This window comes from Xenopus tropicalis, chromosome 7 (assembly GCF_000004195.4).
Source record: "Xenopus tropicalis strain Nigerian chromosome 7, UCB_Xtro_10.0, whole genome shotgun sequence".
NCBI classification, from domain to species: domain Eukaryota; kingdom Metazoa; phylum Chordata; class Amphibia; order Anura; family Pipidae; genus Xenopus; species Xenopus tropicalis.
The window spans coordinates 46264943-46292865 of NC_030683.2; the positions used below are offsets into that span (position 1 = coordinate 46264943).

Below are 27923 nucleotides of genomic sequence, written 5' to 3' on the forward strand. Positions count from 1 at the left end.
AGCAAAGAATCAACAAATATTTTTTATTCATTATCTGAGTTGTACTTAATCATAAACATCTCATTCTAATGTAAATGTATTTTATAACATCACTCCTATCCTCAATGAAACAAAGCATGAGCAAGAAGGTATTTGCCTGAAATACAGATGCTCCAGTAGCAGTTCCCTCGAGAATTTCAGCAATGAATGGCAGGTTCTGAAAAGTAGGATCATTATCATTGAGATCCAGCAAGTTTACAGAAACAGTAGCACTGCTGGTGGCACGGAGAGGAGGTCTTCCACCTGTCAAGGGAAGGGAAAGGTTAGAAAAATTCACATTTTTCTCAAAGACAACATCTGCAAAATGTACTTGGAAAAAAATCCCCAAAGGTGCAACTTGTGCTCAAGTCTTAACATCTGTTACATGAAATAAAAGTTCTTCTCTAGTCTTCCCTTTAAAGGGGAAGGTCATTCGACTATTAATTTCCAAAAAAAGATTAGATAATAAATAAATCTCTTTTACAAACAGCTTTCCTCAGGTTAATGACACACATATTGTTTTCTCTGCTGGTATATTTACTACAAACAGCTAATATGCTGCCTTTCACACCTCCTATATGTGTGCACTGACACAGGAGCAGCCTATCACACACACAGAACTAATTATGGTGCAGACTGTAAATCCGCTTTGTGTCTTTGCTCACAGGCTGATTCCATACCTATGTGAACACACATAGGAAGTGCAGAAAGTGGATTAATTCTCTCTGCTGGCAGATATACCCTTGCTCAGTCTAACTGATTTATTCTGATCTAAAAAGTTGTTTCAAACATAAGTTAGAAATTTGGGATTCTCAGCTTTATGTTATTCTTATACTGTATCAAGGGATCCTCTTTAATTAGTGTGCTGTTAGTAACAGCAAACATAAGAGCACAAGAACCTGTGTAACAAAAGACCCTGTAGCAAGTGTATCTGGAAGTGATGGGCCCCTGCTGCCTCAACTTTAAAGTGGGCATGGACAAACCAAACCTCCAGCCAATGAAAGCATTTGATCGTTCACATAAAAGCTAGAGAAAAAAAGCCAATCATATTAACAGTTCAGATGATATCAATAGCAAAGTAGCAGATATGGAACATTTTAGGACACCTACGATCTGTTACCGAGATGACAATCTTCCTCATCATTTCAGCTTCTACTGGATTTGGGTTTTCTCTGTCCAGCACTACCCCTGTTGTCCTAATTTTCCCAGTTGTGCTGTTCAGGGTATAGAACTTGTTCAGCGGGCTGATGCTGTAAACCAATGTACCATTCTCTGCTAGGTCTGGGTCAATGGCAACCACCTATTGTAGAGATAACTTGATCAGAACATTTGTGAAACGAGAATTGATTTCACATACAGCAATTTCATATGTTTCTTGGTAGACATACTATATGCTCCGTCGCATTTCCTCTTCAGTGATATACCCAACCACCATTAAAAAAACATAATTTTAAACTGCTTAAAGTTTACAGTAAACCAATGACAATACTAAAGTGAATTCTGAAATTATGCCAAGAACATGACATAAGCTCATATTGGGCAATTTACAAATGTTTACCATAATTCTTGTTATCTAGTTCAGTAAGATATCAGCAGCAATTCTCTCTCATCATTTATGGGCATTGCTTGAATATAAATAGGTGACTACAGTTGTAAGAATATTCTCCAATCCCTACTATGTGCATGTACAAGATTTTCAGTATGTGTTTGCTGGGGTGGTTCCTTGGATATCAGTCATTTTGTTGACCAGACATACTAGAAAATTTCATCTGCTTTCATATCCTTCAGTGCATGGTGAACTGGCAATGAAGAAATGACTGATCACTGATAAATTGGTCGCTTGATTTATCTGCAGAATCTTCCACGTACATAGTTACATATCAGTATATATAGTAATGGACAGAATCGTGTACAAGGTTTTACTTCTTTTTATAAAGGATAAACATCCTTTTCATCCTGTTGGAAAGAAACAGGTTGGAGAAACTTAATAAAATGTGTAATGTCTGTTAATTGTCTAGTAACCCTTATGGGCAGATTTACTAATTTTTCTTTAAAATTCGAATACACACGATTCCATGAATGTCTTACAATTACTAAAAAGTCTGAACTGAAAAAGTCTGCGCAGGAAAAGTCGCAAAAAAAAATCTAAATTTTTAAATTACCCCCTTAGTAACTGACCAGCATGCAGTATTTATTAGTCACTTATTTGTATACAAACACCTGAATAGTAGCTATGTGTTACTATACACTGACTACAGTAACCTGTAACTCTAAAATGCCTCCTACGTGCTCCATATTAAACAGATCACATTGTCATTATGAGACCAATCTATCAAGCTTATTTGTTTGATCTTCACCGTGGGGCAGAAATGCAAATGCACATAGGGGCCGATTCATTAAAACACGAGTTTGAATCCTGAATGGGAAAAATTTGGATTGGATACGATAATTTCTGAAGATCGCAAATATTACGAAAATGCTTACAAAAAAAACGTATTAGTCACGATAATATCTTATTGCCGATCCAAAAGTCACAAAATTTCCGTACCGAACGATTGTAAACAGCGGCAGAACCTTTCCGAATTTTTCGTGCAAGCATACAAAAAAGTCGCGTTGCCGTACGAAAAAGTTGAGGAAGCGCAAAAAAATCGCCGAAAATACGCTCAGAGCATTAGAATGAACACTCCGAGCTTTCGTGTCTTAATAAATCTCCCCCTTAGAGGTGCAGAAATGTGCCCCCTTAGTTCTTATGCAGTACTTTTGTAGAATGACTGTGCTCTGCAAAAAAAAAATCCAGTGCTAGGTGCAAAGTGCAGCATCAAGGAGAGCAAATAACAAGCACATTGCAGTAAGAAAAAATATAAACATTTCAAATACCTTGAATACGATGTGTAATACAATATATGTTGCTTGATCAATAAAAGTTATGACGTTAAAAAAAATAATTGTGTGTCGACTTACACTAATATTCACCCATTTGTAATGTGACTGTTCCTTTAAGAGCTTTTTCTTCATTTCTGAACTAAGTTTCTATTTAATGTACCATTTCTTAATCTTTTGGTAGACAATAGTTAAAATGTGCTTATTCTCAATTCTCATTAGATACTGAATGCCCAATTTCCTTATTTACATTACTTTTTAGAAACATGAAAAAATTGTAATTACATTTTGGCCTATGCGTTATAAATCCTCGGCAAATAGTTGAGGCTGGTATCTTTTTATCCAAACGCTTAAAATGCTTCATTCGTTTTACAATGTAAAGGAGCCATGTGTTTTAAACGGGCAGTTTAACTGAGTAACAGGCTCGGAGATGCAATGATATTCTTTTACAGGCTTCTTAAAGGGGAACTAACTGTGGAAAAAAAGTTGTTTTAAAAGAAATACATTGGGGCATATTATGGCCTCTCATACATAAAAAAAATAATCATCTTTCTTGCACAAGGCATATTAAAGCTAATTTGACTATGTTTCTTTTTAGGTGACCTGTGGGACACAGAATAAACATCTCATGTATATCTTTTGCATGTTTTTTTGACCCTAAGGGGCAGATTTATCAAAATGTGAGTTTAGAGTGTAATAGACAAAAACTCACCCATGTTCTATTCATTCCTATGGGCGTTTTTATTACATCGTGAGTTCTAACTTTCACCAATTGATAAATGCACTTCTAAAAATCCCATAGGAATGAATAGAACGTGGGTGAGGTTTTTATCTATTAAGCGCTAAACTCACATTTTGATAAATCTGCCCCTTAGAGTCAGATTTATAAAAATGTGAGAAAAATTCACCCACTTTCTATTCATTCCTGTAGGGTATTTATCAATGGGTGAAAATTAGAGTTCACCATTTGATAAATACACTTCTAAAAATCCCATCTGTTATCCCACTGCTACTATAGGCACAATCTCTCCCTACTATACCTGCTATCCCACAGCCCCAGTCCCTTCCCAGAGGCTATTATCCCCCCACTGCTACTATAGGCACCATCTCTCCCTACTATACCTGCTATCCCACAGCCCCAGTCCCTTCCCAGAGGCTATTATCCCCCCACTGCTACTATAGGCACCATCTCTCCCTACTTTACCTGCTATCCCACAGCCACAGTCCCTTCCCAGAGGCTATTATCCCCCCACTGCTACTATAGGCACCATCTCTCCCTACTATACCTGCTATCCCACAGCCCCAGTCCCTTCCCAGAGGCTATTATCCCCCCACTGCTACTATAGGCACCATCTCTCCCTACTATACCTGCTATCCCACAGCCCCAGTCCCTTCCCAGAGGCTATTATCCCACTGTTACTATAGGCACCATCTCTCCCTACTATACCTGCTATCCCACAGCCTCAGTCTCTTCCCAGAGGCTATTATACCCATTGCTACTGTAGGCAGCATGTCTCCCTACTATACCTGCTATCCCACAGCCACAGTCCCTTCCCAGAAGCTATTATCTGCACTGCTACTATAGGCACCATCTCTCCCTACTATACCTGCTATCCCACAGCCACAGTCCCTTCCCAGAGGCAATTATCTGAACTGCTACTATAGGCACCATCTCTCCCTACTATACCTGCTATCCCACAGTCACAGTCCCTTCTCAGAGGCTATTATCCCCCCACTGCTACTATAGGCACCATCTCTCCCTACTATACCTGCTATCACACAGCCACAGTCCCTTCCCAGAGGCTATTATCCCTACTGCTACTATAGGCAGCATGTTTCCCTACTAAACCTGCTATCCCACAGCCACAGTTCCTTCCCAGAGGCTATTATCCCACTGCTACTATAGGCACCATCTCTCCCTACTAAACCTGCTATCCCACAGCCACAGTTCCGTCCCAGAGGCTATTATCCCTACTGCTACTATAGGCAGCATGTTTCCATACTAAACCTGCTATCCCACAGCCACAGTTCCTTCCTAGAGGCTATTATCCCACTGCTACTATAGGCACCATCTCTCCCTACTAAACCTGCTATCCCACAGCCACAGTTCCGTCCCAGAGGCTATTATCCCTACTGCTACTATAGGCAGCATGTTTCCCTACTAAACCTGCTATCCCACAGCCACAGTTCCTTCCCAGAGGCTATTATCCCACTGCTACTATAGGCACCATCTCTCCCTACTAAACCTGCTATCCCGCAGCCACAGTTCCGTCCCAGAGGCTATTATCCCTACTGCTACTATAGGCAGCATGTTTCCATACTAAACCTGCTATCCCACAGCCCCAGTCCCTTCCCAGAGGCTATTATCCCCACTGCTACTATAAACACCATCTCTCCCTACTGTAACTCCTATCCCACAGCCACAGTCCCTTCCCAGAGGCTATTATCCCTACTGCTACTATAGGCACCATCTCACGCTACTATACCTTCTATTCCAAAACTGCCGTTCCTTCACAGAGACAATTATACTATACAACAGTCCCATCCCAGAGGCTATCTGACTGTACCTCACAGCAGCTACAGTACCTTTTAAGTAACACCAATGTTACAAACACCATCTCGCCTTACTATAACAGCTATGCAGTAGTCCATTTTTTGATGTTATTTTCCCCACTACAACTATACACAAAATTTTGCTGATTATACCTGTCTTCCGACAGCCACAGTTCCTTCTTAGAGCATATTATAGCCGCTGCAAGAGACATACAGACATCTCACGGTACTATACTGTTAAGGTGCAGCAAAGTCCCTACAAAGAGGTAATTATTCCTACCCCTACTACAGGTAACTGCGCTGCTGCCACAGCCAAGAGGTACTCTATGGAACCACACAGCTCACAGTCATCTGCTTGAACTTCCCTAAGGCACAGCTCATTATCAACAACAACATCTCTACTGAGGCAGTCCCTAGTAGTAGGGTTACTGAAACTGGCAAGCAGTTGAGCTTTTATTAAAATGCTAAGCTAACTGAAAGCAGCCAAATATTATAACAATATGTAAAAAAAATACAACTGAAAAATTAGAAAATAAGATGAATATGATTTCTACATAATAGGATAAACATAATCTCTCAATAATTGTTATAACTGCAATATCTTCTGTGGATGAGATTAATAGATGCCAGCTTGAACTGGAGCAACATGCATCCCTTCACAATACATTAACAAGGAATATATTGGTTCCCTAAAATGGCTCAATCTGCTATGTTTGCAAATCTATTCATTTCTGTTGTACACTCAAGCTATTATTCTGCTCAGACACAACTGAGCAAATCTCCAAATCTCGTATTTGCTGAAGCTGAAAACAACTGGTCATAATAAAAATGAATATTATTTTCTTCCTTCCATGAAAGTTTTCTTACATGTTAAAAATTTGAAATTCTTTGTAAACAATTGCATGGAACTAATGCCATTTAATAGGAGACTATGCTGTTTTGGAACTGTCAGTCAGATTCTGTGCAAAAATATGCGGCACCGTGCTAGCATAAATATTATTGGTATAATTGCCTTCTGTTTACACAAAAATCAAGCTATTTCACTGTTGCACCTTTCCCAGTTACAGTATGAGAAAGCTAATAAGGAACACTGGCATCTAAAAAACACTATATGCTTCAGGAAGTGCAATCAGAATCATGCTACAATGACACATGGTGTTCCTAACCACAGCATAACCTTAAAATAGGAAAAGCTATATTAAAATTAATCGTGCGATTAATGCCACTTGCTCTTGTTAAAACACAATTAGAAGAAGAAGTAATGATGTTTGATCAGGACAAAAATAAAAATTAATTTAATGCGTTATTACATTTCTATTAAGTTCTTACATTAACATTTAGCAGGAGAAAACAAATATTCTGTTAGTATGAAAGAACCCGAGGAGAGGGTGTTTGTGTAAACTGTGTTAATTAAATTCAGTCTACGCATAGTGCTGGCAAATAAGATGTAATGTTTTTTGCTAAATCAGGAGAGGCCAATATTATATATTTATATAGAAATTACAACTATATTAAAGTTCTTTTTTTAAAAAAAATGGTGCTGACAGGTCTAAGACTATTGACAAGACCATCCTATTGACAAGGATTACACTTTTTGCCACCTAAAGTAAAGGACTGACAGACAGTATTTTTGGAAGAAAGGAAGAAGATCAAAACGCTGCACCACCCACAGCTGTATTAGTTCGTAGACTCAGATCAAGTTAAAACTTAACTTTGCGCCGTTCAAACCAGCACAGGTATAGTTAATCCCGCATTTACTCTTCTCCCCCCCTGCTTTCCCTAAACCAGGCATAGCGTGCTATTGTGGACAACTCAGAGTGTTCCCAAGCCGTACCCCTTATTTTTAACTATTTAATATATTTTCATGGTTAATTAAAGGTTAAGTTTTAACTTGGTCTGAGTCTACGAACTAATACAGCTGTGGGTGGTGCAGCATTTTGATCTTCTTTCTTTCTTCCTTAATTGCATTTATGTTTTTGATCACGCACACCCTCATGCACTCATTTTTTGTTCAAGTGTTGGTGCCCCATTTATATCTTCAAGTATTTTTGGAAGTCAGACAGACCTCATGAATGAAGGAAGTTTCTAATCTTAAAATATTGTTTGGAGGCTTTTGCACAATAATCATAATGTAGGGTTGTAATGCTACATTCTTTGTTGTGTTGTAGCCAGTGCAAAAACTAGAAATAACTGGACTACACATAAAAATCTTTTATACCCCCTATTTCTGTTTTTATAGAATATATGCTCAAAAATGAGTCATCAGGTTGTGAATTACGCTCACCTTTCTCTTTGTTCTTTGTTAGTATGTGTTTTTCCATTAATACCATTTTCTATAGACAAAGGAAAGTGTTTCTACCCTCATCCTCCTTTGTATTTTCCATTATTCTCTAAAAGGCTATGTAATCATGCTTTTTTAAAGAGGTCCATGGAGGTGGTTATGGACTTTTGACTCACTAAAAAATCTATTTAAATCTAAGACACATTTTCTAAACCAGGATGCAACCATTTAAACTGACATCCAAGGCCACATCCCAGGGCAACAGTGAATTTAGGGATCATACTCCCAAGACAAGGAAGAATTTATTTAGCCCTGAAAAATGTTATAAATAAGAGAAAGCAGTGTGCAAGCTGAACTCTCAGGCACTATGTGGATCTGACCATTTGTTATGTAATCTGGCTCTCCCCATTATTTTCTTTGTACCCCTGCTGCCACTATCTTATTCTTGTTCTTGGCATTCAATCAGTGATTGACAACAGTAGCCACATGATTTTAAGGATATATTCAGTATTTAGGTTGAGTCGTCCCCAAATGGTGTCACTGCTCAGTTTCTCACTCTCTAGCTTTTTATAGTAATTATCATTATATTAGTATTTCCCACGTATTTTAAAGAAAATAAATATCTTTCTTGGAAATCCTTCTCTTGTTTTCTTGGCAAATTTCAATCACGAGAGATGCTTATTGGGTTTTTTCATTCTTGGGCATTTATCATATTTTCCTTTTCTCAAGCCTGATAGGAACACTTTTATTGTGAGCAAGTTTCCATAGACTTTAATAGTAAAGCAACTTAAGAACTCAATAGTCAAGTATTCTAAAGCTGCTTTACCAACAAGATCTATAGGAGCTTGGGGTAAGTGTAGTGATAGAAATATTTGATGTGTTCATTGAAATGATAACATACAAATTGGCTTAAATGGATCTCAGGTTTTAGCACCTGAATGTTTTTGTTGAGAATTTTAAAAATCTTGAGGAAAAGTTTGAGGGTCGACGTAAATCTTTTTTGTCTCTTTGCTTGAAACGCCATCCATATGTACTGTATATAACTTGCAACTCTATTTCTTCATTTCTTCATTTTCTCAAATTTAAGGCCCTGACTTACTGTTTTGACTTCCTTCTAACATTCTCCCTATTTGATCTCCCCAATAATCTACCCATTTAATCTCCCCTGTAGAAGAGTTTTGGTACTGTGGCTGTAATTAAAATGCCCAACATACCGTAGTGACATCTGAATCCGGGGGTGTCATCTCCGCCAGGTTAATAAGATATGGTTCATCTTTCCATTGTGGAGCATTATCATTAATGTCAAGCAAAGTAATATTTACCTAAAATTAAAAAAACAACCTTACAATGTATATTTCTGAAAAATTACAAACAAATAGACATTTCTAAACAAAAGATTTAATAAGAGAAAGGATGATAAGTCTTTATGCCGAGGGCAGTCTGGAAACATAATGTGAGAAGCCATATACACATTAACAGATAGAATGTAGAAATAGCTATAACCTGGGCTTCATACAGAAGACAGCAAAAACACTTTCTAAATAATTGGTTAACTTGTGGTAAATGAAAGAATACTGAAACTGCACATCGGATGTGCTGCTTTAAGATAGCTTTTCAAGGCACAAATGTAATTCATCACAAATTTATTCGTATTGCCTTAATTAACACTGTTGGCTATGCAAAGTATTTAATAAAATGAGCAGTGTAAGTGGAGTCATCACTTGCAAAAATTAATTTTTTACACTTCCCTTGAAACTGCTAATTGAATACCATGTCTGCTGTGCCCTGTAACTTGAGCGTGCTTGCTCCTGTTACCTACATAAGCATATTTGCATTAACACTTCCTACTAATGATAATTTATCACTAATAGTGTAAAATATGCACAGCGACCTTATGCTTATTGATATATATTACAATACATTATGATATATTTGTTACTGATCCATAGTACCATCCATAGTAATCTACTGGGAGACCCTAATGAGCATAATTATGGCATTATATCAGCCCATATTAGCCTTCACACAGCTATTCACCAGTTTCTATGAAAACAACGCTGGGGGCATTCCTTCTTTCTAAGAAGAATACAAATGTTATAATCAAAGGAGACTGAGCTTGACTTGTTGAGCAAGAGCTTGAACAAATGTATTCCTCAGTGTTCCCAAAAAAATTACTTTCTGTTCCAGGTAATTAAAATGAAGCCATTTTTTCCTTAAAAAATGGTATTAAGACTTCTGAGAAAAAGGAAATGGGTGCAATATAGTTTCCTGTTGTTTCTCTCTTGGGCTCTTATGATTAATCTATCACAAGAAAGAAACATGTAAGGGAGTTTGCAAAGCACAGTGTTTCTGCAAATAGATGTTGTAATACTGTTTTCAGGAAAATAATTCACATTTCATGCATATAGGTTGCGAAACTCTATATGGTAGTCTATGGAGTGTGGAAAATCTGTAAAAGTTCTTAATAGACCTAACAGACTATATAAATGAGATGGTAAAGTGCCTCTATTAACCACACTCTATTTTCAGTCCTAACAATCAATTTATGAAAATCGTGGAGGACACAATCGAATTTTCTCATGCTTAGAATCCAATTCATTTATTGATTACCATTACAAATAATCAACTCCTATACCAATTCAAAACAGATCAATTACTACATCCATTCAGTATAAATTACACATTCAATTTCATAAAAAAGTGTGGAGCATGTGGGGACAGTTCCATTAAAACTGGTGCATGCAGCCATAATGAGCTGGTGGTGGAGCAACTAGTGAGAATGCTTGGAACTGTATAATCTACCACGTAAAAAAGAGGCATTCTTGAATTGGTGATAGAGAGCGCACATATGGTGAAGTCCTGGAGGTGGTAATGTATGAGAGCGGTCATGTGAATTGTGCAACTGGGCAGCATGGGACTTGATGTTTGAGCAATTACTGGTCCCAGTATATGTAAGACAGCAAATTGTATCTACAGACAAGCAGATGTGCATGGATTGGAGACCTATTGTCAGTCGATGATATGAAGATTATAATTGCTAAGCCCTGTTTTCGATAAGCACATGATAAGGAGTGCTTAATGTTGGCTGTATAATATATGCAAGACTGTTCCTTGTTCTAGTATTCTCACATAATTGTGATTTCAAGCATCTAATATTCTTTCCTCTATTGCCATATTGCCATAAATGGCTCCATGAATGGCTGCAAGCACTATAAAGATCTACAGTATATACTTATTGGGCAGATTATATGATGTTTAAAGGCACAAGAATGAACTTTATGAAATAGCTGAGCCCCACAGTTCTCTTTTCTTAAATTTTATGTGTAATTTATACTGAATGGATGTAGTAATTGATCTATAGCAGCGCTGTCCAACTTCTGTGGTACCGAGGGCCGGAATTTTTCCAACCTGCATGGTGGAGGGCCGATAATGGAAACCAGTTTTGACCACTCCCCTTTTTGAAACTGCACCCACTTGAAACCACACCCCTGTTATCACATGACCATACCCATATTAATGGTTGTAGTACAGCAAAAACCTGCCATACTCTGCCTGTGTGTGCCAAACTCTGCCTTCCCTACCCTGACTGCGTGTGCCATAATTTGACTGTGTGTGCCATTCTTGGCTGGTTTGTGCCATACTTGGCCTGTGTGTGCCATACTCTGCCTGCCCTACCCTGCCTGTGTGTACCATACTCTGCCTGCCCAACCCTGCCTGTGTGTGCCATACTATGCCTGCCCTACCCTGCCTGTGTGTTCCATACTCTGCCTGCCCTACCCTGCCTGTTTGTACCATACTCTGCCTGCCCTACCCTGCCTGTGTGTGCCATTCTCTGCCTGCCCTACCCTGCCTGTGTGTGCCATTCTCTGCCTGCCCTATGCTGTATGGCACACACAGGCAGCCTACAGTGACACAATGCTGGCACTGCTCCTACAGTCTGCACAATAACTATATATTAAAAAACTTTTTAATTGCAGTACCACCTCAGTATATATTCTTTTTGTAGTGTGCATGGATTATTTGTGGGTTTTACTGAGGTGTGAACAGGGGAACAATGTGGGCGATTACAGCCTGAGCCTGAGGTGGGTACACTGCAGGGGATGAACAATGCAGGGATTAAAAGGTGTGAACAACACAGGGGGATTACATTTTTAAATAATACAGAGGGTTTACAGCCTGAATCCAAGGTGTGAACCATGCAGGGGGGGGCAGTTAATCACAGTACTGATACCATTTAAAGCTTACACAAGAGTAAGCCATCAAAGAAGCCAGACAGGTGGGGGGCCACACAGAGGGGGGCCCGCGGGCCTCCAGTTGGACAGCACTGATCTATAGTAATGAGCAAATGTTTTCGCCAGACATGGATTAGCTGGGAAATTCTGCATTTCGCCATTGATGAATTTTTTAGCAAAACTGCAGCAAAAGGCATGGTTGCGTCCACGCAAAAGGGTTGCCATTGTGTCAAAAAAGTTGCGTGCATCAAGTCGCGTGGTAGCTGTGTCTCTTGAATTTTTCACATTTCGCAAATTTTCCAACAGTTTTGCAAATTTTCCACCGATGTGAAATAGGACAGATTTGCTCATCATTATTGATCTATAATGAATTGGTTTAGGAATTAATTATTATGGTAATCAATACATGAATTGTTTTTCATGATTGAGAAAAATCGATTGTGTCCTCCACGATTTGTATAAACTGATTGTTAGGACTGAAAATTGAGTGCAGTTAATAGAGGCACTTTACCTTGTTATTTAAATGAACATTATTATTATGAACATTTTTTGCCTCATGCACCACCACTTAAGCTGGCTTAATTAAGTCCTTATATACACGAGTGTTCATATGCACTTAACAGACTGTATTAACAGAGTGTACTTTTGGTTTTTATGAGGCATCAATAAGGTTGTTCGGTGCACTAGTTATATCAGAACTGCAGCTCCTAGTACCCATTACACTTCAACAGAAGGCTGCCTAACCCTGTTGCCAAGCAGTTATCAAGATGGCAAAAGAATTAGTTGTAATTATCTTATTTTCTTTTGTACGGCTAGTGGTTTAAGCAGTACTCTACACACAGTTAATTGATAGACCCAATTTAGGTTGGATATGGTGCAGGGAAAATAAATGATCTGTCCAAGGTAACAGCCAGATTGAATATGAGTGGTCTTAGTAATGAAACCCATTCTTTCCTGACTCAATTCATCATTTAGACATCCCTTCTTTTGGAAGGCTAATTATGTTATATACAATATATGAATGCAATTTATGTTTTCACTACAAGGCATATTATTGTTTGCTAAAGAGATTCTTTTATTATTTTTATTGTGTACTTTTTATATCCAAATTTCCCTGTTTACATAACAAATAATTCACTCTACCATCTAAATTTCTTTAGTAATATTTCGTTGTAATATTGGTGTGTAGGCACCATCTCAGTACATTGTGCCTGAGTCTGAGCTTCCAGAAACACTAAACAATAGCACTGCTTTCAGATACGTTATTGTTTCTTCTATACCTAAGTTACATAATAGCAAAATATTGTTGGGTGCTATTCTCATGTCTACCACTAGGACATGAAAGGACATTTAGCAATGCAAACAATTTCTGAATTCATTTCATCTCTACAATGCTGAAATCTTCACCAGCCTTCAGGAAACCTGCTTTTAGGAGGGTAAGGAGGTCTGGGGTGTCAGAAATCATTGCCTTGCCTTGTATATAATGTATTTGGGGTTAAAGTTCCCACTGATTCTCACTATATTTAATGTATTTGTAGTGTCACTATCCAATGTCTGTCACTGTTTTTAATGTATTGTGGGTGCCACTACTTCTGCCTCTCACTGTATAATGCATTTTTTCCCAATAACCTGGAGTTATTGTTCATAGAAGTTAAAATACCAATATTTATGCATACTGTGTATATATATATATATATATATATATATATATATATATCCTTTACTGTACAAGCTAATTGAGGCTAATGGCTCATGGGGCAATTTTCCACAGTGTTTTTTAGCTGGCAGAGAAATGCCTGAAGCCACCCTAAATTATTGGGAGGCAGTATAGGCAGTTTTGCTTGTTTATTCACTAACTAAAATTCAGGACAGTGCTATTAGGCACAGGCAACTAAATCCTTCAGCAGAGGTGTCAGGGAGCTATGTTGCTGTCTTCCATTATTCTGTTGATCGGCTGTTGGGGGGAATTGAGAGGAGGGTGACGTCACCCAAATATTTTAGTACTGGGAAACCAAACCCAAAACCTGTTATCCCAAATGCATCAGGGTCCGCATGAAAACCCTCCCTACCGAGACACAGTGCCCGTGTTTTTCATGCTCTTGCATGTGCCCTTGTTAAATAAATCCACAAACCACTACACCTCTAATGACTACATGCCATAGGCCTCCTGATGGCAAAAAGACATTTGCTATAAAGGAATGGGACATTTTACAGTTTCTACAGTTTCTCAGAATCTGGGGCTTCTGGGAACCTTTCTTACATCTTAAAAGCCTGCTCCCTTAGTTGCAACCATAACAAAACAGTGGTAAACATTACTTGTTTAATGTTACAGTAACAGTGATACATTTAAACTTGGTTAATAGAAAGAGTAAGTCTTGAAGTTATTTTACATGTACCCCATACTACTTTTTTCCATCCTAAAGTAAGACTTTTTCTATATATATATACCTCAATTAAAAAATCTGGACTGTTTTAATTAAAAAGGCATTTTCTACTGTTCACAGTGGTCCTCTTTTTGCTACTCTGGACTTGAGAAAAACAACATGTATGAAGGAAATGTGTTTTGTATGAAGCTTTCCTGTTTTATAGAGCTCCTTGTTTGTCATCAAGTCAGGCAGCCGACAGCCACCAGTAGTTCAGGATCAGTTCCATAAATAGGTGTGAGCATGGGCGTCCGCAGAAAATTTTCCAAGGGGGGGCAAGTAAGCTAGTATCATCCTGCAACAGACAAATATATTGGGCACCTTTTTCACTCTGTTTAGATTGCAAGGGTATTTATATGTGAGATGATACACCGTTGTTTTATCCTTGATAAAGGTCCTAATGAGGACCGAAACGTTGGTTTTTAAACAATGAGTTTTCAATAAAAATTTTTTTTGAATTTTAAGGGTGTGCCGGCCATGGATTATTTCATGCTATATATATATAAATATATATATTTTTTTTGCAGGATGATACTAGGGGAGGCTAAAGATGGCCCATACACAGACTGACCTACAGCTAATGTGACACTTCGCTGCTGGCGTAAAAAGTTAACCTCCCAACTACCTCTTGCCGTTCCCACTGACTCCCAGGGATACTGTACAAAAGTGCGGGGGGGGGCTTTTTTGTTTTTACCCTAAAATGTTTAGTATGTTAAAGTATTTATACGCGCATTTCTGTGAGGGGATCTGCAAACATTTGTGTTTGTGATCAGGGCTAGTTCGCATTCAAATTCACTTTTATTTTTAATGGTTTTTCAGTTATTTAGCTTTTTGTTCAGCAGCTCTCCATTTGGTATTTCAGCAGCTATCTGGTTGCTAGGGTCTTATTTACCCTAGTAACCAGGTAGTGGTTTAAACAAGAGATGGGAATATGAATAGTTAAGGGGCCTACTTGGAAAAATAAGTAATACAAAATTATAATAATAATAAAATTGTAGCCTCACAGAGCAATATTTTTGGCCCCCATTTGAAATCTGTATAGAGGCAGAACAGAGGCCTGTGTATAGTACCTGGGTATAGTACCTGTGTATAGTGCCTGTGTATAGTACCTGGGTATAGTACCTGGGTATAGTACCTGTGTATAGTGCCTGTGTATAGTACCTGGGTATAGTACCTGTTTATAGTGCCTGTGTATAGTACCTGGGTATAGTACCTGTGTATAGTGCCTGTGTATAGTACCTGGGTATAGTACCTGTTTATAGTGCCTGCGTATAGTGCCTGGGTATAGTGCCTGGGTATAGTACCTGGGTATAGTACCTGGGTATAGTGCCTGGGTATAGTACCTGCGTATAGTGCCTGCGTATAGTGCCTGCGTATAGTGCCTGCGTATAGTGCCTGGGTATAGTGCCTGCGTATAGTGCCTGGGTATAGTGCCTGGGTATAGTGCCTGCGTATAGTGCCTGGGTATAGTGCCTGGGTATAGTGCCTGGGTATAGTGCCTGGGTATAGTGCCTGGGTATAGTGCCTGGGTATAGTACCTGGGTATAGTGCCTGGGTATAGTACCTGGGTATAGTACCTGTGTATAGTGCCTGTGTATAGTACCTGTGTATAGTACCTGTGTATAGTACCTGTGTATAGTGCCTGTGTATAGTACCTGTGTATAGTGCCTGTGTATAGTACCTGTGTATAGTGCCTGTGGGATGAAATCTGCAGCAAAAGTTGAGAGTTGGTTCTCAGGTAAAGTTACAGCTGCAGATTCTTCTTTTCAGTCTTCATTTGTTTCCAGTTTGCAAAATCTCCCGATCCCTGTGTGCATCTGATTGGTCAATTTTACTGTCTGTCAAGGAAGCTGTACTCTGATTGGAGAATCCACAAGAAGAAAGATCCAATCGGAGCACAGCAAAAACGGGCTTGAGGAGACAGTGCAGAAAGTAAGGTTTTTTTTGCTACTTTTCCAGGGGGGGGCAAGTGCCCCCTCTTGCCCCCTTCTGTGGACGCCCATGGGTGTGAGATAATCAGTGTGAATGGAAAAAAAAAAAAATATGTGCTTTTTGAAATTAAAACAGCCTAAACAGCCTCTTATTTTAAGATGGAGAAACTAGTTGCTAATTTTAAATATTTTGGCAACTTCCCACTAAAATATTTGATAGAAAAATAGAAAAATAAACCATATAGTATATATTATAGAAATGTAATAGATTGTTTGCCATAAATTTCACATTCTTTTACTTGAAAGTATTAAGAATATTGAATGCATGCATGTGTCTTTTGTTACTAAGAGGATTGCATTTATCAGGAACATCAGGAATATATTTTATTCTGAAAAAGGGCAATTCTGTATTTAAAATCTTTATTGCTATCTTTTTAACAGGAGGGCATATTTTGTGTATTCCATTTAGATGCAATGGAGATTCATATCATTTTAACAACATGATTTACCAATTTCTGGCCTGGGTCTAGAAAAAGTGGGTTTTCTGCAACAGGGCAATGTACTCTTTTGGAGTTCTTTCAATGCTAAGAATCGTTTTGTAATTTGTGCCATCACAATTAAATTATGTAAAAATTCTGTGAAAAATACTTCCTTACAACATACATTATCTTGTTACAAAGATATGAACACATATTAAACAAGTTCTTAAATATATGATCATGAATGATATGCCAATTATTTGCAGCCTTTAGAAATAAAGCGCAACTAAGTAACAGCAAAGGATATACAGTAAAGTACAGACATTTTATACAGATGTCATAAACAGTGGATCCAGTATTGAACTATTCTGTTTATGGCTCAATTGGCAGTATGAAATCATTTCCATACATCATTTTTCCTGTGTTATTTTTACAGTAAATCTTTCACACAATAAAAATGTCCTTACTGTAGCAATGCCAATTTTCTGATTGGGTCCCACTCCACCATCCACTGCACGGATAATTAATATGTACTCTGACTTGGCCTCTCGATCCAACAGTGTTGTAGTAGTGATTTCCCCTGTTAGAGGTAAGAAAATATATATAAAGCTTTCTCAGCACTGCTATAGGCAAGGTTAATTTTTCCTAATCCTGCTTTCTCAACAGAACCCCATTATAGGTTATTTAATGGAATGTCACTTGCACCTCTAAAACTGAACACCCAAGAGAGATTTCCAACACCTTCTGTTATGTTATACACATATATACACATTCTGTAATATGTTACACTTACTGCATAACTGTGTGATGGGGAAAGAAAACCATATATAGTGAACAAATCTGTATGGGCAGATTAGATTGTGGGCAAAACTACCATCTTCTTAGCATTTTAATGCATACTAACAGGGGTTTTTTTGTGAATACATCATTTACCACTAATGGGGCAAAAGAATCATTGCAATAGGGAAATAAAATTAAGGTACCTTATTTACTATGCACAAAAGAGACACAGTCCACCAGGTTTTACGTTTACAATGGAGAACCTTTTCCCAGAATTCCCACTTATTGATGCAACATTTTGTACTGGTTAATAAATAGTTTACAATTGTGCCTGTAATAAGATGTTATCTCATGGGAGGGACATGGCAGTACATTTAAGTATCCCTCAGTAGTCAAAGATTTCAAATTCTCATTTCAATAGTAATGAAGCCTAATGACCCTAATTTTTCTTTTTTTTCCAATCTTTTCTTGTTTAATACATTTTGCTTATCATCTATAGCAAAACATAAATGCCTGATTATTTTCAGTGACCAGCATAAGAAGCTGAGCTGAAAATGAAATAAAAACCCTTTTATAATAACGTTTGCCAACTGAAGCACAAACATTCTTCTGCTTGAAGTAATTTAGTGCTTATGCTTTAAACTGTGCATTCTCCTTGCCCTTTCTTGTATTTGCAGGAGCTCACGAACATGACACAACCTCGCACAGAGACCCTGGAATTAGCCCAACCCTGGCAGGTTGTGTTAGTATCTGCAACTGACAAGCAGTCTAATGCCATTCTTAAAGCTTGATATAGTGATGCACCAGATATGATGGTAGTCAGAACTTCCAAATGTAGCCCGATTTATTAAAGCATGCATTATAATTAGCTCATGTGTTAGCCCCTCAGACCAATTCAGCATCTGGACGCAATGACTTTCTTAGTGGCAGTGTTAGGGATTTAAGCTTAAAAATAAGCACAGCACTAGGAATAACAATTAGTACAGATTTGCTTCATACATCATAGTACAGGTATGGGATCTGTTATCCAGAATGCTTAAGACCTGGGGTTTCAGTAATTTGGATCACCATACATTAAAGGACATGTAAACCCCCCACACAAAAATGTAAGAAGTGAACAGCCTCTTTGAAATCATTCAATACCTGCCACTCTGGTTGTCCAGAGGTTAATAGTAAGGCTGCAGCATCCCCTTAATCACTTAGATTTCATTCTCCTCCTGTAACCCACCCAGCCCCCCCTTTAGGAATTAGCTTTGGCTGTTGGCTTGTCAGACATGCTCAGTTGTTCTCAGCTCAGATTACTAAACACACCCTCCAGTCTAGCAGTCAGTGAAGGGATGGCATTGCTGGCAGGGCCGCTGCTGGCCAAATGGGTGCCCTAAGCAGAAATTTACTTTTGGGCCCCCTCCCCCAAATATTACGAAAGTAAAAATAAAATACTAAAAAAAAACACCTACTATAGGGGCCCCACACACAGTGCCCCCAATTGCCCCCATAGACAATGCCCCCAAAGTAAGTGCCCCCAATAGCCCCCATAGATTGGTTGAACTATCTGGGACAGCGGGATGCACTATAAAAACCGGCGGGACAGTGTTGGGGGGTATGTTATAATATATAAAAATTTTTTTTTTGGAGCAGCTGGGATGGTGCCCCCCTGGGAGTTGGTGCCCTATGCAGACTGAGTACTCTGCTTATAGGGAGCGGTGGCCCTGATTGCTGGTCCCCATAGAAACTCAGCTCTAGCTGTCTGCTTCAATTTTTTTTCTCCTAACATTCTCTCCTGAGCTCAGCTCAAACAAAGCAGAACTTTTATCAGAGACAGTTGTGCCTGTGTGAGCCTGTATTCTTGATGAAATGTATGCTGAATAAGGGTCTGTGTGTGTGTATGCTGAATAAGGGTCTGTGTGTGTGTATGCTGAATAAGGGTCTGTGTGTGTGTATGCTGCTTGCAGATTTAAATGTATCTGATTATGTATCAGAGGAAAAATGGCCACCGGGTGAAAGCTGCTATTTGCTTTAGGAAAATGTGATGGTGCTGGCAAGCGGAGGGGATACATGCAGTACAATAATGCCATTTGGGTGGGGGAGATGTGCCCAACTGATATATATTGTAGGCAGATGTAGGCTTTACATGTCCTTTAAGTCTTTAAGTTATATCTTAGCTAGGATCAAGTACAAGGCACTGTTTTATTATTACAGAGAAAGTAATTTCCAAAAATGTGAATTATTTGATTAAAATGGAGTTTATACAAAATTGTCTTGACATAATTTGGAGCTTTCTGGATAAAGGGTTTGTGGATAAGGGATCCCATACCTGTACTTTTGCCTCTCAGAACTCAACAGCACCCTTGGACACAAGGGAACTGTATAATCAGGCAAGTATTACATAGAAGACTCCCTGCTGTGCCCATAGAAGCTTGCTCTTTTGCTTAGGGAATAGCGAGCAAGTATAGAGCACATGTGGAGCTCACGTGGACACCCATTCCACCGTAATGCATCATTGGGTGCAAAACTGTGCTGGGATGAGACATTTCCTAATGCCAGGTGCTGGCAGATGCAGTGCTAGGTAAAAACTTCTATTAAAATGCTAAGAATTGTTATTCATCCATATTTTTTGTCAAAAATGCGCAGTATGTAATAAGGTAAAGCATGGGCAAATCTCTAATTCTACCAAGGAAAACTTCAGTTAGATTCCTACCCACAGTGCATTTAGGGTACGTATTGTGGTGGTGTCATACAGATTTTCTGTACCCCTAAATGATTATATTTTATTTACAAACCACAAGCATATTACACCAAGAGAAAAGGAAAGTAAATACAAATGATGCAACATACTAAAAACCTGCAGAAGCAAACCTGAGGCCAGATGGCCTTGCCTAGGAGAGGTTATACATATGAGAAACCCTGCAGCTACATGACTTAATCAAGACTGAGGGGGATGATGGTAGATGTAGTTCTTCACCAGCTGGCATGCCAAGGTTTGCCTATTCATAATAAAATCCCACAGGAGTGAAAATGCTTGGTTGCTGTTTCTATTAGTGGATGAGCATATAAAGAGCAGTGCAGTAAATATAGATCCTATAGCAGAACAACGGAACTGCCAGTTCTTACAGAACATAAAGCAGCTAGAGTTTCTTAAAGGCAAGATGCCTAGGGCAAGTAACAAATTATTTCAGATGGAACAACATTAAACATGCAGACAGGTCTTTCAGGCTATACGTGCTTCAAAAGTTTTGCACCATCAATTAATTACCAGGCTTAAAAAAAAATTAATCTTTAAAAAGCTTTAAATATTTAAGTGTCTTAATGATGGATCTTGCCACCCGTCCTCCAAATTACTTCCAATTAAGAATACGCCTTAGCAGAGCCGGTGCGACTAATTTTCTACTCCTACGAAATGTACTTATGTCTTTACAAAGCAGCAGTTGGGATTGTCTGAGCAGGGGGAACACTCTATTGCTCTGTTGTTTTATGCTCTGTGAGGCAGCTGAAAGGATTTAAACCAGTGTAAAGGCTGCAAAATCAGCTGGTGTCCACTCTGCATTGCGTACGGCTGCCAACAATACTTTTCAGATCAAGAGCTGTTTCAATAGTAACTTTTCAGCTCACAATCTTTTGTAAATTAGCATTTCATAAAAAGCTAATATATGTGTAGGTACTGCTTTCCAACATTCTTTTTGCTGCGTCATCTTGTCAGTTTTCTGTTTGCTGCACTATTGTGAGATATTGGGCCTCATTTACTAAAGGTAGGTAACGTGAAAAATCTGTGTCAGCAATGTATCAATACAGCTTCATCTGCATCCCAGTACGCAGTATTCCTTGCACTTATATTATAATACACAAGAGCCATGAATATCCTGTAAATTATATTCTTATAAACAGTATTTAGTGATGTCATCAGTTATCTTGGGTGCTTATGAGCAAATTTTTTCGGCAGGCATGGATTTGCAGCGAATTTCCGCCATTGGCGAATTGTTTCGTGAAAAATCTGGCGCAGAAAAATTCGGTGTGCAAAATTTTTTTTTGTCACACGCCAAATTGGGCGTGCTCGTAGTCATATCAAAATCGGGTGTGGTCATGTCAAAAAAGGGCGCAGTCACGTCAAAAAGGCACAGTGGCGTCAAAATTGGGCTTTCCTGAATATTTTTGTGGATGAAATATTGCTTGTTTGTACCACAAAACAGCTTTAACACCCATAACACCACTTGTGCAATCAATTTAAAAAGCCAAAAGAACATTCAATTTGCCTTATTAAAGGTGAAAAAAACACCTGTGCATTGCGTGTTTCGCCAATGGAGAAGTGTTTTGTGAAACTTCTGCAAAATTTAGCATCACAAAATATGTGTGGCGCATCAAAAATCATGGTCGCATAAAAAAAGGTGGGGTTATTGTGTCAAAAAAGTATGCAGCGTTTTGCAAATTTTTCCAAAAAAATGTTTCTTGAAGATTCGCTCTTCACTAATACTGATCTAAAAACTGTTTTCTTGAGTTTCTGTTTAGGTTAAAACAGTTCTTTTTGGCCTACAAGTTACATCAGGGATCCCCAACCTTCTTTAGCAACACTAGCAGTGCCTCTAATCCAGGAACTCTAAAATAAGCACCTGCTTTTAGGTCACTTGGAGCAACATCCAAGGGGTTGGAGAGCAACATGTTACTAAGCCGCTGGTTGGGGATCACTTGGTGACATGAACTACTCTTGCATGTTCCCAATGCTACGTAAAAAGACCCTGATGCATTATTATTATTATTATTAATAATTCTCTTCCTGAGTTTATATAACTCACAAAAGCACAGGATGAAGAATGCTAAGCAAGAAATAGACAGCCAGCCAGGATAATGTGCTGGAATGAAAATAACATTCTTACTGAATGTCTATCATAATTTGTACACTTTTTACTATGCCCTGTTTTGCCCATGCAATACCTTGTTACATACCTTGTTACATACAGCTCTTTCTGACAAAAATGTAATAAGCACTGCTTATGACAGCGATATTGTAATAAAAATCACAGTAGGTCATTTAAGCTGGCCATATGCAGGCAATTTATTGGCCCGACCTCAAATCAGGTGTAGAAACATCACCGGCATGCATTCAACGAACTCCAGGACAGCGGTTGTAAAACTTCAAAAAGGCTTTATTCAAGGATCCAGACCTGACGTGTTTCGTGTGTTGCCACACTTATTCATAGGTGCAATTTATTGGCCCGCCTCAAGGTATGTTGAGAGTTCTTGCACAACTATTATCTGGCTAAAAATTGCCCAGACATCCACGTTTGGATATCCCAGCGGACAAAGACAGTAGGGTCACACTGGTGCTCCCCCGGGCTGCAGATCTCCCTCTCCCTGACGTAGGGGGTATGTGGGGGTCACGATGGGGGACCCTTGGGGTGGTGTGGGGCCCACATTTAAACAGTAAATAAATCTAAATAACATTATCCAATTATTACAGAGAAAAATAAATCATTTTTAAAATTAGAATTATTTGTTTAAAATAGACTTTATGGAAAATGGCCTTCCTGTAATACAAAGTTTTCTGCATAATGGGTTTCTGGATAAGGGATTCCATACCTGTAGTACAGGTATGGGACCTTTTACCTGGAAAGTAGTTATCTAGTCACAGCAGATATAAAAATGCCATTTAACAAAATTCCCAATATAAATACATTTTAACATTTAACTTTTTCTCTGTACTTATAGCTTGTTACTTTGTGCCTGATCTTAACTAAGCTATTATAGAATCCAGTGACTGCAAAATCATACCATTTTTTACATTTGAATGCTCTTAAGGCATGGTGCTCCAATAAGTGTAAATAACCATATAACTCCCGGTCCAAAGCATAATAGATCTCACACCTGTAACTATATAATAGTTATCATATAGTTATCATATTACTAGAGTTTAGCATATAAGTAGAGATAAAGGTTTCACCTGATCGAGCGTTAATCCGAAACTGAGGGGAACCATCCAAAGAATATATAATAGATTCCTGCCCATATTCTCTAGAACGGTCAAGATCTGTTGCATTCAAAAAAAGTACTGTTGCTCCTGAAGAGAAAAAAAAATATACATCTCAAACATTAGCTCAAGGATCTTTGTTAAGATGGTGCAATCTATTGCCTTTGTACAGGGGTTTTGGGAGTTTTACAGTAAATCACCCCAGTATGTTTGCAGACCAGATGGGGGGGAGGATTTTCAATCAGCGACAAGATTTACCACGGGTTTGCACACACTCAGCATTACCTGCTATAATGTTTTCCATGACAGTAATGACATATGATGATCGACTGAAGGTGGGAGGGTTGTCATTTTCATCCTGTAACAGAAATCTATTATATATTTATATTTCTGTGGTTGTAAACATATTACAGTATTTAGTATTTGCTTGACCCTTTTAAAAGCTTTTTATGCATTAAGGCCCCCTGCTACCATGAAGGTTACATACAATTAGAAACACAAAGTTGCCTGGTCAGTATGAAATCAGCGTGACACTATATGCTTATGTTCAATAGAAGCCCTCTAGATGTTTTAAAGAAAAAGTAAACCCTCAAAACAAATAAGTGCAAATAATTTCCCCAGAGTGCTCTTCTGAACACTTTTGCAGTTTAGAAAGGGGAGAATGTATGGTCTTTGTTTCTAATAATAAAATCTGTTTTTTTGCTTTACTTAACCCTTTAGCTGCTTGGTTCGAATGTATCAACTTGGTATTTACCATAGTCAAAAAATAACTAAATCTTTACTGAAAAACATAAAAAAAAAACTAAATTTTGATTGACTGCCCTTCTAGAACAAAGAATCAGCTTAGGGGCGAAATTTACTTCATTATTGGCATGAGAACATGTATGGATTTAGAACAATGAAATGAACATCATTACATTGTCTTACATTTCAACAATGCACAAAGTACTAAGGCACACACAGGACATCATTATATTAGTAGTACTGCAATATACTATTAGACTTTAGTGGATAAAGGAAAAATAAACAGATATTTTCAGACAATTACAGACAGAGATTTATAGTAGTCTGTGCCATTTTACATAAGCACTGCTTACAGCTGCTGTGTAGAACTGCCATATATTTCTGCTAGAGGCAGATTTATGGGTAGAGGTGATCAGATCTGGTTTCCGCATCCTGACATTACACTTTATTAGCAGCTTGCTCTGCACAAGGAATATTGTGACTCAAAGAATCTTCAAAGCAAATGTGTGTTTTATAAATATCCAGCCTCCAGTGTAAATGAATATGAAGCTAACAAAGGGGTGTCTCTTTATCCTCCTCTTCGCCCTCCCACATGGTGATAATTTAGGCGTCATTCAATGTTATGTGATTGTATTAGAATCTCTTTGGTTTCAAAAGCTAAAGCAAGCGACTTGACAGTTACTTAGAAAAGCTGTAGATAGACGCAAGGAGCCAGTGACCTTTTCAAGTCAGGTTTTTAGACTGAAGTGATTATGATCTTCAAAGAGCAAGTGGGAGAGTTATTTCAACTGCACCAAAACCTCCCACATCCACAGCTTTATCTCCACCTACCTGTTTTATTTCAATAATCCCATGTTAATTTCTATCAGCAGAAGAAAATTTGAAAAACAAATAATTTCCTTTTGAGTTGATCTTGATTATTTCTCTATTTATTTCCCCATGGTTGTTCCTAGCATTTTGTTTTATTATTGGCCATGCTAATACACTAGGGTTAAAAGGTTCCTGACCCAGATATTTAATCTTTCTAATAAATTAAAACCTTTAAATGGACAATTGCAGTTAAGAAACATGCTCAAATAATTTGGGATTTACAAAATCTCAATTCAGTGCTCACTTCATATGTTTTAAGTATGATAAAGTAGATATTTTTTATAAGCTTCTGTTTATTTGTAACTTTATAGTATTATGAAAGGTTGAACTATCCACACAGTGTAACCTATGCAATATGGACTGGAGATCAAAGTCTTTAATGAATGTGTGCTTAAGAGTAAGGAAATTAGTGTGTTTTCTGATAGATGAAGGGCCCCTAAAGTCTTGGTCCACAACTGCCTTTGATTTTATTGATGTGATTTTAATATATTAAAAACACTTATATTTTGTTTCCTGGCTAGTGTTGATTTTGCTTCCTGGCTAGTGTTGTAATGTATTGATTGACAAATACTTACAAAGACCTCAATGCTGACAGGAACAGTACTGTTGAGTGAAGGTACACCTGAGTCTTTTGCCATGACTGTCAATGATATAACTCCATTGGAGATTTGTTCATAATCTAGGGGCCGGGTCACAGTAATCACTACAACGAAAAAAAACAATTAAAAAGTATAGCAATCACAGATGAATCATACTTCATCGGAACCAATACCATGGATGCATAGGAATGTGCTCTTCTCATACAAATAAATGTATCACAGGTATAAGTGTAAAAACCCAAGGAGGGAGTTACTCACCTGCAATAGATCTCTGTATTCCACTGGCAACAATACAAGGCAAGTAACTCGCCCTCGCTCAGGTAAAAATTAATGTCAGACTCTGAGAGGATATTAAAGGACATGTAACCCCCACCCATCCCCCACACCAATTTAATCAGTCAACAACTTATTTGAAATCTTTAAATCTTTAAAATATTAAAAGGTTAATAATAAGGCTGCAGCATCCCCTTAATCACTTAGGATTCCTTCTCCTCCTGAAACCCACACAGCCCCCTCCCTCAGGAACTGAATGTTTGCTACTGGGCTTGCTCAGCTCAGATTACTAAGCACACCATGCAGTCAAGTAGCCAATGAAGAAACTGCATTGCTTGTTCCCATCGAAACTCAGTCCTAACTGTCTGCTCCTATTTTTTTCTCCTAACCTTCTCTCCTGAGCTCAACTTAACCATTGCAGTGCTCAATCAAGCATTTCCAGGAAGTCACTTTCATGCGATTGGTGTCTGCCAACTATTTCATGTTCAGAACATCTTCCAATTTGTTATTTTTAGGGCCTTATCCTATAATTTCTGTCTGAATGTTAGTTTTAGATCGTTGCATTTAAATGTATGATCGATAGCCAAAGGTTTGTAGAAAAAAGATTCAAAAGCATGAACTTTAAAGCACACATGCTGTTTGAAGATGTAAATGTCACTGATGATTTCAGAGGGAAAATGGCCGCCAGATGAAAGCAGCTATTTGTTTTAGAAAAATATGATGGGGCTGGCATTTGGTGAGGGAGATGTGCCCAACTTATATACACTGTAGGAAAATGTAGGCTTTACATGTCATTTAAGATAACTTTAAATGAGAATGCATTACAAGAAGATTGCAATGTCAGCACAAAAAAACACAAATTGGGTTGAAAGTTCAATGATGAGGCCGCTTTCTACCAGGTGACAACTGAAAATCCAAGTGACTTAGTCACATAAAGTAACAGAAGTAGTAACAATGTAGTGTATAAAATATGCCTAAAGGTACAATATCTAATGCTTGTTATTTGTGGCAAACTTCAAGTAAAAAAGAAGTACAGTATTCAATATCATAGATGACTCTGACATATTAAACTTTTAAACAAATTCTTTCAAGATGAGATGTTTATTAAAATCAAAAAGTGTTGTTATTACACAGTACAGTATAACTAGTGGTTCTTTTATTCCAATAATTAAACATAAAAAAATCCCTGTTTTATTTTAAACTCTTCCTCCTTTTGGATTAGGCTTGGCTAAGCAAACACAAGGATATCATCATATCAAGGTTACCAGTTTTTGTTCTTCCGTCATTTATTAACACATTCAGGATACTGTATCTATATGTATCTGCATTACAACATTTCTTAAGCAAACTTACAATATGTAAAACATACATTAAATTGATAACATGAACACAAGCTTCATCACTTACCTCCGTAACCTTCAGAAATGGAAATTTCAAAATAGCTCTGGAACGCGGAGGCATTCAGAATGCTGTATGTAATCTGGTTATTTGGTGCTGAATCTTCATCAGTTGCCTAGTTCAGCAATAAAAAGACACTTTATATAGCTGGTGACATTTACTATGTAAATACCCTCTGTTATGTTGCTTCTGTTCATTACTTTTTATGGCTACATTCCAGGAAGAATAAATAGAGAATAGATCCATGATCAGAAAACAGCCACCAATGGCATATATGTTATTGTTTTAACTGATCCATTCATTCAATGCTAGGTAAATAAAGTCATAGTTAAGGGCCACATTTTTCTTCTGAACAATGTTCAGTACAGGACCCCACAATGTCTGTTTTGCCCTGGGCCTAAACACAGCTTACAGATATTCAACCAATCAGCAGGCTGTCATTAAGAGCACTACAGAAGACTAAAAGTATTGTAGAATGGCCATCCTCATTATAATGATTGGCCAGG

General features: G+C 38.0%; 1 protein-coding gene across 1 annotated transcript in view; it reads right to left on the reverse strand.

Annotated features, from left to right (window-relative positions):
- cdh23 (cadherin-related 23) overlaps positions 1-27923 on the reverse strand; it is a 465229-nt gene that overhangs the window by 161482 nt on the left and 275824 nt on the right. The window contains exons 15-22 of the mRNA XM_031906723.1: positions 27427-27532; positions 25723-25850; positions 23819-23891; positions 23507-23623; positions 17265-17377; positions 8947-9054; positions 1129-1318; positions 137-282 (exon numbers count right to left, since the gene is read on the reverse strand). Coding sequence (XP_031762583.1) covers positions 137-282; positions 1129-1318; positions 8947-9054; positions 17265-17377; positions 23507-23623; positions 23819-23891; positions 25723-25850; positions 27427-27532 — 981 coding nt within the window. The remainder of the gene's footprint in view (positions 1-136; positions 283-1128; positions 1319-8946; positions 9055-17264; positions 17378-23506; positions 23624-23818; positions 23892-25722; positions 25851-27426; positions 27533-27923) is intronic.